The sequence below is a fragment of the Mirounga angustirostris genome, unplaced genomic scaffold, assembly GCF_029215605.1.
Source record: "Mirounga angustirostris isolate CCGP_5_RB_7025 unplaced genomic scaffold, mMirAng1.0.hap1 SCAF_9, whole genome shotgun sequence".
In the NCBI taxonomy this organism is placed as follows: Eukaryota; Metazoa; Chordata; class Mammalia; order Carnivora; family Phocidae; genus Mirounga; species Mirounga angustirostris.
The window spans coordinates 55,412,690-55,427,126 of NW_026991717.1; the positions used below are offsets into that span (position 1 = coordinate 55,412,690).

At 36.0% G+C, this 14,437-nt stretch overlaps 1 protein-coding gene and 1 pseudogene across 10 annotated transcripts in view; one reads left to right on the plus strand and one right to left on the minus strand.

The window, feature by feature from the left end:
* The window catches only part of CEP152 (centrosomal protein 152), an 87,821-nt gene that overhangs the window by 33,981 nt on the left and 39,403 nt on the right, over positions 1–14,437 (plus strand). For all 10 annotated transcript variants that reach the window (XM_064570506.1, XM_064570505.1, XM_064570507.1 and 7 more), the window contains one exon: positions 11,519–11,720. In XM_064570506.1, coding sequence (XP_064426576.1) covers positions 11,519–11,720 — 202 coding nt within the window. The remainder of the gene's footprint in view (positions 1–11,518; positions 11,721–14,437) is intronic.
* Positions 9,143–9,303, minus strand: LOC123862796 (U4 spliceosomal RNA; annotated as a pseudogene).

Sequence of the window (14,437 nt, forward strand, 5' to 3'; positions counted from 1 at the left end):
CTGTGGATATATCCAACCTGAGACATCACATCACTGTCATGGTAAAAGGATTTCCACCACATTCAGCTGGGAAGGTGGAGAATAAGGACAGAGTGAGTGGTCATTGAGTTTCAGCTAGAAGACATCCTGTGAATCACAGGATTAGTGAAAAAAGGTTTAGCTTGTAGTGGTCCCACCCACCAGCAGTTTAATAGATAAGAATTCAGCTTTGAGGAAAAAGTAAAAATATTTATTCGTAGATCAAAGTGAGAGGAGATATAGGAGAGAATAGATTTGTACCTTTTCTCTGCTGGATTGTGATTCTTAGAACAAGAGGAAGCCACAGTTTTCCCAGTGTCGAGAATTTTAGTTCTTTGTTGACTTGAGCTGCTTTCAAATCACTGACCCAAATATTAGCGGCTCCAGCTTTTATTCTCAACTGCCACCTCCCTCAAGCTACTGCTTAGTAAATTTTAAGGGTTTAGACTCGGTGTTCTATTTCACATTCATGGAATTTGAGTAGCTAAATCTGCATGCAGCTTGCAGACAGCTTCCCTCTCCCTTATTATAGTTGGCTGCGAAGTTCAAATAATAAACATTTAACAAGTGGAATGCCTTTTCCCTTTGGTCTTCTCAGCAGGCTTCATAAGGGACTACAGTTTATTTGGACTTAGGGGAACTGACTTCCATGGGGCTCAGCAGGACTGGTCACCACTGCTGACTTTTTCCCTTTTGGGAAAGAAGAGAAAATTATTTTAGCAAGCACTTTCTCTGCTCTCTGACTTGGCTCCCTCTAGGAGTACATGATGTGCTATTTTAGTGGTCAGCATTCAGTAAAAAAAGAAATTAGGGATGCCTAACTTGTTAACCGAGCGAAATAAGCCTTCTGCTAAAGGTTCGCCACATCTTACAGCACATGAAGATGCAATGTAATATATTTTATACTTCTTATATAATTCTATTTCTGTGAATTATATTTTTTATCTTGTATTTCTATTTCTGTGTAAATAGGAGTGGTTTAAGTAGATGAGATCTGTACAGACATATTTACACCATATCTATTACTTATACAGATGTTGTGTGTATTGATAAATATGTAGTGTATTGTAAGGAACTCCTTTTATAATATGTTTAAAAAACCCTAATATTCATTCTCCTTTTCCCTCTGTCTCTCTGTACGTGTGTGTGTGTTCTGAAACTGAAGAACAGTAAAAATTAAACTCAAGATACTATTATTTATTTCTCTTTTTAGAAATACCTTTTAGTTTTTTAGAACAGTTTTAGATTACCTGAAAAATTAGTGCAAAGAATTTCCCTATACTCTGCACCCATTTTCCTCTATTAACATCTTAACACCAGCCTGGAATCTTTGTTACAATTAATGAACTAATATTGACCCATTATTATTAACTGATGTCCATAGTTTATTTAGATGTCCTAGTTTTTGCCTGATGTCCTTTTTCTGTTCCAGGATTACATCCAGGATACCACATCACATTTAGGAATCATGATTCCTTAGGTTCCTCTTAATTTTCCTTGTTTTTGATGACCTTGACAGTTCGAGAAGTACTGGTCAACTATTTTGTAGGAAGCCCCTCTTGGAATTTGATGTTTCTTTTATGATTATATTTTTCTCATGGGTTTTGTGGAGGAAGACCAGAGAGATGAGGTGCCATTTTTATCACATCATATTAAGGGTACATACTATCAACTATTTCTTTTCAAAAGTAACTTTTTCCTTTATTATGGAAAAATTAGAAAATACAGATTAAGAAAAGAGAAGAAAAGTAAAAGCAACATCATCTTATTTCACCTCCCATGAAGAAAACCACTTTTAACACTTTGGTGTGTAATTTCCACATTATCTGTTTTGTATATTTCTGAAAGATAAAATAATATTGAATATATTGTTTGATAATGTGTTTTTTAAAATTATATTCTGAAATCTATAGATGACAATAAATATTTTTGTGTATATTTACTGATGGATATGTGGATGAAGGAACTGCAGTAATACATGTTAATTTTTTTATGATAAGTAATGCAATATTCTTATCACAGGCATCTTTGTAGTCATGTCTTTATGCACATTTTAATTTTTATTAAGATTTTATTCATTTAAGAGAGAGCACAAGCAGGGAGGAGGGGCAGAGGGAGAGGGAGAACAGGCTTCCTGCCGAGCAGGGAGCCTGATGTGGGGCTTGATCCCAGGACCCTGAGATCATGACCTAAGCTGAAGGCAGTTGCTTAACCAACTGAGCCACCCAGAGCCCCCACATCTTTATTTCTTTAAGATTTGGGTGAATATCCTCACTAAGAGGTGTGCACATATTTGAGGTTTTTGATACATACTGCTAAGCAGCTCTGTAGTTTGATTATTACCCACATCATATGGCAATACCTATTTCTGTGTGTCCTAGCCGGTGCTGAGAGTTTTCCTGTTTAAAGTTTTCAACATCCCAAAAAAGAAACCCTATACCTACATTCCTCATACATTCCTCATTACCCCTTCTTGTCCTCACAGCTCCAGGCAATCACTAATCTACCTTCTATCTATGGATCTGCCTCTTCTGTACATTTCACATGAATGGAATTGTATAGTATGTGGTGTTTTGTAACTGGCTTCTTTCACTTAGCATAAATGCTTTCAAGGTTCATCCATGTTGCAGCATGTATCAGTGCCTCATTCTGTTTTGAGGCCAAATAATATTTCATTGTGTGAATATATATCACCTTTGACTTATTCATGCATCAGCTGATGGACATTTATTTGAGTTGTTTCTACTTTTTGGCTTTATGAATAATGCTGCTAGGAATATTTGTGCACAAATTTGTGTGGATATATGTTTTCATTTCTCTTAGATATACAGTGACCCTTGGTCAGTGCATAGGTTAGGGACCCTGACCTGCTGTGTGGTTGAGAATCTGCATATGACTTTTGACTTTCCAAAAACTTAACTGCTAATAGCCTGCTATTGATGGGAAACCTTACCAATAACATAAGCTGTTGATTAACACATATTTTGTATGTTATATGTATTATATATTTTATTCTTACATTAAGCTAGAGAAAAGAAAATATTGAGACAATCATAAGGAAGAGAAAATACATTTACGATACTGTACTGTATCAAAAAAATATCCACGTATAAGTGGACCTGTGCAGTTCAAACCCATATTATTCAAGGACAACTCTTTATCTGGGAGTGGAATTGCTGGGTAATGTGGTAATTCTATGTTTAGCATTTCAAAAAATGGTCATACTGTTTTCAAAGTGGCTGTACCATTTTATATTCCCACCAGCGATGTATGAGGGTTCCAATTTTTTTTTTTTAATTTATTCATTCAAGACACAGAGATAGAGAGAGAGAGAGAGCAGGAGCAGGGGGAGAAGCAGAGGGAGAGGGAGAAGCAGACTCCCTGCTGAGCAGGGAGCCCGACGTGGGGCTCGATCCCAGGACCCTGGGATCATGACCTGAACCAAAGGCAGACGCCCAATCATCTGAGCCACCCAGGCGCCCCAAGGGTTCCAATTTTTTTATATCCTTGCCAACACTTGCTATTTGGCTTTGACTTGCTAATGATGTAGTTTTTATTTGATGGCTAATTATGTTGAACATCTTTTACTGTGTTTATTGGCCATCTGTATATCTTCTTTGGAGAGATCTCTTCGAATCTTTTGCCCATTTTAAAATTGGGTTGTCCTTTTATTGTTTTGAGAGTTCTTTATATATTCTGAATACAAGTCCCTTGTCAGATATATGATTTGCAAGTATTTTCTCCTGTGGGTTCTCTTTTCATTTTTTGATAGCATCCTTTGAAGGACAAAGGTCTTTAATTTTATGAAGTCAACTTAACATTATTTTTTCTTTGGTTGCTTGTGCTTTTGATTTTCTGAGAAACCATTCTCTAACCCCAGGTCCTGAAGATTTATACCTATGTTTTCTTCTCCAAGAGTTTTATCTCTTATATTAGGTCTTGGATTCATTTTGAATTAATTTTTACTATATGATGTGATGTAGAACTTCATTCTTTTGCACGTGAATATCTAGTTGTCCCAGTACCAAAATTGTTTTGACATCCTTGTCAAAAATCAGTTGACTCTCGGGGCGCCTGGGTGGCTCAATCGTTAAGCGTCTGCCTTCGGCTCAGGTCACGATCCCAGGGTCCTGGGGTGGAGCCCCGCATCGGGCTCCCTGCTCAGTGGGAAGCCTGCTTCTCCCTCTCCCACTTCCCCTGCTTGTGTTCCTGCTCTCACTATCTCTCTCTCTCGTCAAATAAATAAATAAAATCTTAAAAAAAAAAAAAAATCAGTTGACTCTCAATATGAGGATCTTTTTCTGGACTCTCACTTCTGTTCCATTGATCTATCTGTCATTATGCCAGTGCCATACTGTCTTGCTGTAGTAAGTTTTGCAATTGGGAAGTATAAATCTTTCAACTTTGTCTTCTTTTTCAATATTGCTTGGGCTGTTCTGGGTCTCTTGCATTTCCATATAAATTTTAGGATCAGTTTATCAATTTCTATACAGAAACCAGCTGAGATTTTGATTGGAGTTACATGTAGTCTGTAGATCAAGTTAGAGGAGTACTGCAATCTTCGCAATATTGGGTTCTGATTCCTGAACACAGGATGTCTTTCCATTTATTTAGGTCCTCTTTAATCTCTTTCAGTGTACTACTCATGTATTCTTTGTGTGTGTGTGGTTTTCGGTGTACTAATCATATACTGTTTTTGTTAAATTTACTCCTAAGTATTTTATTCTCTTGGCTATTCTTTTTGCTGAATTGTTTTAATTTTATTTTCAGGTGGTTAATTCTTAGTGTATAGAGATACAATTGATTTTATATATATCGATGTTGTATCCTGACACATTGTTGAACTTGTTAATTTAGTTCAAATAGTTTTTTAGCGGATTCCTTAGGATTTTTTAGGTATAGGATCATGTCACCTGATAGAGATCATTTTATGTCTTTCTTTCCAATCTGGATGCCTTTATTTTTTCTTTGACTAATTGCTCCAGCTAGAATCTCTAGTACAGTGTTGAATAGAAGTGGTAAAAACTGATATTCTTGTTTTGCTCCTCATCTTATAGGGAAGCATTCGCTCATTCTCCATTAAGCATGAATGCTAGCTGTGTGTTTTTCACATATATAGGTGTTCTTTAGACTTTTTTTCACTTAACATTTTGTTGTGAGACTCATGGTGTAGCATGGAACTGTAGCTCATTCATTTATATATATAGATATTTAGTATCTTTATTTGTGTGAATATTCCAGTTTATTTTCCATTCTACTAACTATAGATTCTTAATGTTACTTCCTAGTACAATGTGCATACATTTCTGTTGGGTTTAAACTTAGAGGTGAAATTGCTTGTAGTATGTGTATTTCAACTTTAACAGGTAATGCCAAACTGTTTTTCATTGTGGTTGTGCCAATTTACATCTCCATGAGAAATGTATGAAAGTCTTAGTTGCTCTGTCTCTTTCCTGACACTTGGTATGTTAAGTTTTTTACTTTCAGCCATTAATGTGTAGTGATATTTTATTGTGGCTTTAATTCGCATTATCCTGGATTACTGATGAGATTGAGCTCCATTGAGAAAAACTGTTTATTGGCTTTTGGGTGTGGGGTGTGTGTGTGACTTGTTCGTGTCCCTCCTCAGTTTTTAAATGACTTTGTGTTTGTGTATGCATGTGTTCTGTTGATTTGTAGGAGTTTTTTCTTTTTTTAATATCTGTTCCAGATATGAGTTCTTTGAAGGTTATGTGTATTGTAAATATCTTCTCACTTTTTAACCTTTTAATTTGTCTTTTGATGAATGGAAGTTTTTTAGTTTTAGTCAAATTTATCAATCATGGTTAGTGCTTTTTATGTTTCCTTTAAGAAATCTTTCCTGTTGGGGAACCTGGGTGGCTCAGTTGGTTAAATGGCAGACTCTTGGTTTCGGCTCAGGTCATGGTCTCAGGGTCCTGGGATCCAGCCCCATGTTGGGCTGTGCACTCAGGGGGGAGTCGACTCAAGGATTTTCTCTCTCTCCCTCAGTCCCTCCCCTTGCTCATGCACTCATGTGCCTTCTCTCTAAAATAAATAAATCAATCTTAAAAAAACAAAAACAAAACCTTTCCTGTTATCCTGTGCTGCCTTCTAAAAGCTTTAATGCTTTGCTTTATACTTTAGTTTTACCATCTCTCTGGAATTGCTGTTTCTGTTAGGGTTTTTCTGATTATTCTTGCTTGTTTACACATGCAAATGAACTTTATAATTAACTTGTTCTACTCCAGGAAAAAATCCTGAGAATATTTTTATTAGGATCACATTAAACATATACATTGACCTAGGGAGAATTGATATTATTATGATGTTGAATTTTTTTATCCAATAATATAGCATGTCTTTTCATTTGCTTAAATCTATTTTTGTCTCTCAAGAGTGTTTTTGGAATTTTTTATATTTAGGTTTTTGCACAATTCTTATAAAAGTGATGCTTAGATATTTTATTTTTGTAATAGTAAATAAGGTATTCATTTCTATTATTTCTTCTTGAGTAATGTTTGTACATATGATTTCTATATTTTTTTGTTGTAACCTGTTACTTTTAATTCTCTTATTGTTTGTAGTAGTTTTTCCATTGTATTTTAGGTTTTTCTAGATATAATTATATTATTTGCTAATGGAGATAATTGTAGCTTTTTTGTTTCACTTATGCTCCAACTTGCTTTCTCTTTAAGGTTACATTAGAATTCCTCTATTTTATTTGGATATTGATAGCGTGAATGCTGTTTTTCAAAGTGACTGTACTATTTTGCATTACCAGAAGCAATGTCTGAGGTTTTTGTTGTTCTACGTTGTTAAAACTTGGTGGTATTAATCTTTTTTAACTTGAGTATTTGTAGTGTGTGTGTAGTGATAATCTTACTGTGATTTAATTTTTATTTACCTAATGACCAACGATCTAAGCATCTTTTTTTTTTTTTTTTTTTTTGAGAGAGAGAGAGAATATGTGCACAAGGGAGGGGAGGGGCAGAGGGAAGAGAGAGAATTTTAAGCAGGCTCAGACCCAGCATGGACGAAGCCCAACCCTGGGCTCAGTTTCACAATTCTGAGATCATGACCTGAGTCAAAATCAAGAGTTGGACGCTTAACTGACTGAGCCACCTAGACGTCCCTAAACATTTTTTGATGTGCTTTTCTTTCCCTTTCTTCTTTTTTTCTGATGTGCTTCACTGCCATTTGTTTATGTCGTTTGGTTTTTATTTATTCCAGGATACAGGCCCTTTCTCTGATCTATATGTTGTGAATATTTTCTTCTACTCTGGTTTACCTTATCTTGTTCTTAATGTATCTTTTGAAGAGCAAAAGTTTAAGTTTTTATGAATTCAAATTTATCAGTTATCTCTTTTAAAAGAGTTCCTGGCTTTTTGTTCTAATGTAACTCTGTCACAAAAATTTTCTTAGGACTTTAGAAATTTGATAGTGTTACCTCTTACATTTAATTTATTATGAATTAGTTGTTTAGTATGGTATGAGGTAAGGATTGATGTCCGTTTTTTTTCATATCAGTATCCAGTTGATCTGTCAGAAAAACCTCTCTTTTCTCATTAAATTGCCTTGATATCTTTGTTGATAATTAATTGACCATTTGTGGCCTGTTTCTGTACTCTCCTTTTTTTTTTTTTAAGATTTTATTTATTTATTTGACAGAGAGAGACACAGCGAGAGAAGGAACACAAGCAGGGGGAGTGGGAGAGGGATAAGTAGGCTTCCCGCCGAGCAGGGAGACCGATGCAGGGGCTCGATCCCAGAACCCTGGGATCATGACCTGAGCTGAAGGCAGACGCTTAATGACTGAGACACCCAGGCGCCCCTGTACTCTCCATTCTGTTCCCCTACTTTTTTGTTAGTAACACTCTTGGTACTATAGCTTTACAGTAAGTCTTGAAATGTGTTGGGCAAGTCCTTCAACTTTCTTTTCAAAATTGTTTTGAGTATTCTAATTCTTTGCATTCCAAAATAAATTTAATGATTACCTAGTCAATTTATACAACAAAGTCTGCTGGAGTTTTAACTGGGATTATGTTGAAGCTATAGACCAATTTGGGGAGAATTGACATCTTAAGAAATTGCTATTTGTCATTTATACCTAAATAAAGCTGGAGGAAGAAAAAAATTGAGTCTTCCAATTTCAGAACATGCATGTTGTACCTCTCTATTTATGTCTTCTTTAGCTTCTCTCCAGTAATGTCTCGTAGTTTTTTTTATAGATAACATTTTCCTTTAGATTGAAGAATTTTCTTGAGCATTTCTTCTAAGCTTCCTTATATGATGATGTCCTTCTATTTACTGATTACAGAATTCTGGATCAATTGTTCTTTTATTTCAGCATTTTAAAGATATGTTCTTCCACTGTCTCTGCCGTTCGTGGTTTCTGAAGAGAAATCCTTGTTATTTGGACCATTATCTTGTGTGTAATGTGTTGTTTTTCTTTTGTTGTTTTCAAGATATTTTTCCCCCTTTTCAGCACTTTGATTAAGATGTGTCTTAAATGTTTTTTGGTTTTTCTAGTTCATTTCATTTGGTGTTCACTGAGTTTATTGAAAATGTGAATTTATTATGTCCTTTACCAGATTTGTGAAATGTTGACCATTATTCAAATATCTTTTCTGTCCCTGCTTCTTTCTTCTCTCCTATTCTAGGTCTCCAATTATACAATTTAAATTTTTTTTGTATTGTCCCACAGTTCCTGAGACACTTCATTTTTTTCCAATTTTTTTTTTCTGTTTTCATATTGGATAATTTCTGTTGAGCTATTTTCTATGATTACAACTCACTAAAAGCTCAGACAATGGTCAGCATGTTTTAGCAATAAAGTATGTTTTAATTAAAGTTTGTATATTGTTTTTTAGACATAATGCTGTTGCTCACTTACTTGACTTCATTTGTGTCACTTTACTGCAATATTTGCTTTCCTGTGGTAGTGTGTAACCAAATCTGCGATATCACCATGGTATGCCTGTATTAGATGTTTTTATGTTGTGTAGAAACTTGTATAGATGTTTCAAATCTCTATTTGTCCAAGCCTTTGCCACATTGGTTTGAATCTGTCCTTGTATGCATAGCTCAAAAGTTAGTCATTGTGAGATTTGTGTGTGTGGTTCAAATTTCAGTTAAATTCTCCAAATATTTGCTCTGCTGGTTTGTGGGTCTGTTCTGTGCATGCATAGTTCAGGGCTTAGACTAAGGCTTGTACATATTTTCAATTAGCAATAATCGCGCCTCGGATAAACCTCATTGGCTATGATACTGCCACTGCGCAAAGCTTGCTTGTACATATTTATGTACAGAATTCATGACTCCTTTCTCTGGTTCTCTCCTCTCCAGGAGTCTTCCTGTGCTCTCTTTTTATCTTGGTTTTCAGCAATTTGATGTTAATATAACTTATGGTGGTTTTCTTCATTTTCTGCTTGAGATTCATTGAGCTTATAGGTTTTAATAGGATTTTAATTTTCATCAAATAGAATTTTGTTCATTAAAAAAATTTGGGGAGTGCCTGGGTGGCTCAGTTCATTAAGCGTCTGCCTTCGGCTCAGGTCATGATCCTAGAGTCCTGGGATTGACCCCTCTGTTGAGCTCCCTGTTCAGCAGGGAGTCTGTTTTCCCCTTTCCCTCTGCCCCTCTCCCGCTTGTGCTTGCTCTCTCTGTCTGAAATAAATAAAAATCTTTAAAAAAATAAATTTTTTTTCTGTCCCCTTCCTCTCTCCTCTTCTGGGATTTCAGTTACAATGGGGTTAGAAAACTTAACATGCTCAGTATATTTCTGTTTTAGTCTTCTTTCTGTGTTTAATTTTGTAGAGTTCTATTGTTACATCTTTATGTCTGCTGATCTTTTCTGCAATATTAAATAAGCTGTTAATCTCATCGAGGATATTTTTCATTTCAGATGTTGTAATATTTAGTGAAAGTTCACTTTGGGTCATTTTTATATCATTTATTTCTTATTGTGTTCATGTTTTTTTTCTTACCTTGAACATATAGAATATAATTAATTCTACTGCCAGCATCATTGCTGGGTCAGTTTCTATTGATTGATTTTTCTCCTGGTTATGGTTTATATTTTCTTTCCTTATTTGCATGCCTCATAAATTTTGATTGGATGGTGGGTATTTTGAATTTTATGTTTGAGATGTTAGATTTTGTTGTATTTATAAAAATATTGTTATTCTTTTTCTGTGGCACACTTAAGTTTCATGGAATCCATTTGGTCCTTTTAAGCCTTCTTTATAGGTTTTGTTCGGTCAGATTTAGAGCAGACTTTATTTAACCTGGGGCTAATTTGGCCCCATTACTAAGGCAGTATTTAATATTTTGTGAATTAGGAGGTCTTTCCACTATGGTTCATTGGAACCCCCAGTATTCCCAGCCCTATTCCTTTCCTGTGGTTTCCCTGGCTTTGCAGTAATATTCTCACATGGATATACGGATCTCTAGAGTTCTTTCTGTGTAGTTACCTTTCCCATAGTATTTCCCTCATCAAATTCTAGCCGTTTTGTCCTTCCCAAACGAGAGATTGCTAGGCAGTCTTTGGCTTTTCTCTCCCTGTGCCGCAGGCTGGAAATTTCCCAGGGAGAAAGCAGGAAGGATCACAGGGCTCACCTTGTTTGTTTTCCTTTTCTGAAGGATCATTATGCTCTGCTGCCTGTTGTCTCATGATTGAAAATGATCATTTCATATATTTTATTTGGTTTTCTTGTTTTTTAGGGCAGGAAGAGAAATCTGGTACTTTTAATCTATTATGGCAAGGAGCAGAATTCTCATCTCATTCCAGTTTTGAAATTTATTGAAACTAAAGTTGGAATTAAATTAGCATGGTTTTATTTTTGTTATTTTTGCCCCAGTTGCTCAGATAACCACTCAGACTTGTGTATAAATAAAAGAGATACAGGGGCGCCTGGGTGGCTCCGTCGGTTGAGTGTCTGCCTTCGGCTCAGGTCATGATCCCAGAGTCCTGGGATCGAGCCCCGCATCGGGCTCCCTGCTCAGTGGGGAACCTGCTTCTCCCTCTCCCTCTGCTGTTCCCCCTGCTTCTGTGCTCTCTCTCTGTGTCAAATAAATAAATAAAATCTTAAAAAAAAAAAAAAAGATACAGAAATTGTTAGGATGACTATTTTACTTTTCACTGCCTCCTTTATTTTCGTGTTGTTTCTCTTAGGGTCATAAAGGGCATACATATACAGCAGCATGCAACTTAACCAAAAGCAAAAAAAGCATGCCATATTGAAGTTCACATGGTTGAACTCCTTTCAGTGAGGCAGGTGGTCTAAGCATAATAATAGTCTTCTTATGAATAGACTTCTGTGTATGGGGACATAGCAAGGGTGATACCCTTGTGTATGACAGAACTTAAAATTGCTTTTGAAATACTAGTGTATAGTTGTATAGGTCACAAAATATGGTCACAACTGCGGTTAGTTTCAAGGACTAACCATGCTTGATTTGTTACTTGCTTTAACATTAAATATGATAACTTCTCCATTAGCATTGTACAGCAAGAAGAGCCAAAGGACGAGCTTTCCAAAGATGAGGTCATTCTGAAGCTGAAAGCAGAAGTGCAGCGTTTGCTGGGGAGCAACGCGGTGAAGCGTCATCTGGTGTCTCAGTTACAAAATGATCTCAGAGACTGTCGTAAGAAAATGGAAGCTCTCCAACAAGCAGAGAAAGATGAAAACATCACAGTTGAGGTTTGTAGAATTTGTAGACTCAAAAACCCATTCTTAAAAGGTTTAATAAAGAAAATGCTTACAGTCTTCACATTTAAATCAAACCTTTGTCTTCCAGGGTTTCATTTGACGTTATTTAGAAGTAAAGTATAAAGAAGGGAATGCCACATAAAGTAATATATTTTCTAGTTCCTCTTGGCATCTTGTAAATGAGATGCTAATTAGGTAAAATTCCTTTACCATAAATCCAAGGAAGCAGTCTACATAACAAAGTATCTGCATTTCCTCAAAATTGGCTTATACCAACAGTGTTCTAGTCTTTTTTTTTTTTTTTTTAAGATTTTATTTATTTATTTGACAGAGAGAGACAGCTAGAGAGGGAACACAAACAGGGACAGTGGGAGAGGGAGAAGCAGGCTCCCGGCTGAGCAGGGAGCCTGATGCAGGGCTCGATCCCAGGACCCTGAAAACATGACCTGAGCTGAAGGCAAGCACTTAACTGACTGAGCCACCCAGGTGCCCAACAGTGTTCTAGTCTTAAGTTCTCCTCAACTAGATCCTTCAGCATTTTGTCCATGAGATTTCTCTGGCCCATGTTCCTGTAATAAACGTCATTCTATATAAGGAAATTAATTACGTAGTGGTGGTGTTATGAGTGGGAAAGGCACAGAAACCACTTAAGTCAGAATCACTGACTCCACTTTTATATCCTTCAGTTAGCGTCCTCACTTTACAGATGAGGAATATGAAGCTGGAGGAAATAGTAATTTAACCAACAGGTATTTTTTTTAGATAAACACTCAAGTTGACAGTCATCTAATTAGCCCATGGACACCTTCAAACTATGCCTTTGCTTATTTCCCACATTTCTAATGAGCTTTCTACTTAGTCTATAGCATTAGAAAGCAGGGTTGGGAGGTATATGGAGTAAGAGCAAATCGTTCTGCTTAAGCTTTTTTTTTTTTTTTTTTTGTAAAGCTACTCTGTGCAAGGTCTTGTGGGATTCAGTGGAAAGAAACAATGGCCATTCTTTGAAGGAATTTAGAATCTAGAACAGCACTATCCAGTTGAAATATAATAGAGCCACATATGTAATTTAAAATGTTCTAGTAATCCCATTAAAGTAAAAGTAATGGTGAAATTAATATATTTTATGTAACCCAATATATTCAAAATATTTTCAGTATGTAATCAATATAAAATTATTAATGAGATGGTTTGCATTTTTTTTTTTTAGATTTTTTTTTTTATTTATTTATGTATTTGAGGGAGAGAATGAGAAAGAGAGAGAGAGAGCACATGAGAGGGGGGAGGGTCAGAAGGAGAAGCAGACTCCCCACTGAGCAGGAAGCCCGATGCGGGACTCGATCCTGAGACTCCAGGATCATGACCTGAGCCAAAGGCAGTCGCTTAACCAACTGAGCCACCCAGGCGCCCGAGATGGTTTGCATTTTTTATGTTTGTGACAAGTCCTTGAAATCTAACATGTATTGTCCAGTTACAGCACATTTCAATTTGGATAAGACACATTTCTATTTTTTATTTAAATTCGATTTAATTAACATATGCTGTATTATTAGTTTCAGAGGTAGAATTTAGTGAGTCATCAGTTTCATACAAAACCCAGTGCTCATTACTTCAAGTGCCCTCCTTAATGCCCATCACCCAGTTACCCCATTGCCCCCACCACCACCCCTCCAACAACCCTGTTTGTTTCCTATAGTTAAGAGTCTCTCATGACTTGCCTCCCTCTCTGTTCTCATCTTATTTTATCTTTCCTTCCCTTCCCCTCCATTCATCTCTTTTGTTTCTTAAATTCCACATATGAGTGAAATCCTATGGTATTTGTCTTTTTCTGACTTATTTCACTTAGCATAATACCCTTAGCATAGTTCCATCCACATCATTGCAAATGGCAAGATTTCATTCTTTTTGATGGCTAATATTCCATTGTGTGTGTTTGTGTGTGTGTACCACATCTTCTTTATCCATTCATGTGTCAGTGGACATTTTTCAAGTGCTCAATAACCATATGTGGTTAATGGCTACCATATTCAACAGTACAGATCTGTAAGGAGATGGACATATATAACTTCGTGTAATAAGGATGATACTAGTTGCAAGGTGCTCTGAGAAGGAATGACTAACCAGGCGTGTTTGTAGGGGAGATGGTAAGGCAAGCCTTAGTGAGTGAGGTCTTTAAGGAGGGAATGTTTGATCTCTGTCCTGAAGGATAAATGCAGGAAAGAAGGTAGGAAGAAACATTTCAGCCTTGAGCCAAGTATATAAAAGGATATAGCAAATAAACTGGTGTGACTAAGGAGTAGGGCATGTGAATAAAAGTCTACATTGTATAAGCTCCATCTTTCTGGAATCTTTGAAGCCACAAATATATAGATACTATATCAATTTCTGGAATAATATCATAGCTGGCATTAAATCCTGAGGTTAATGAAATAATATTGAGCTTCTCTGCTTGCAATAGGGATGTTAAGAGAAAGAACATGTCAATTTAAACTTCCTTGGATTTTTTTTTAAAGAGAACTAGGTCATCAAAATCCTTTCTTAAAGCCTTTCTAAGTATTGAAAAGGCAAGCAAAAATACTTATGTAATCTTACTTGGCATGTTTCTTTTATGAACATTTAAAAGTATTGTTGTATTTATTGCTTTATAACCTTGTAGTATATTTTATGTTTGCTCATATCCGTCTTATACAGAACAATTAAAGATTATCACA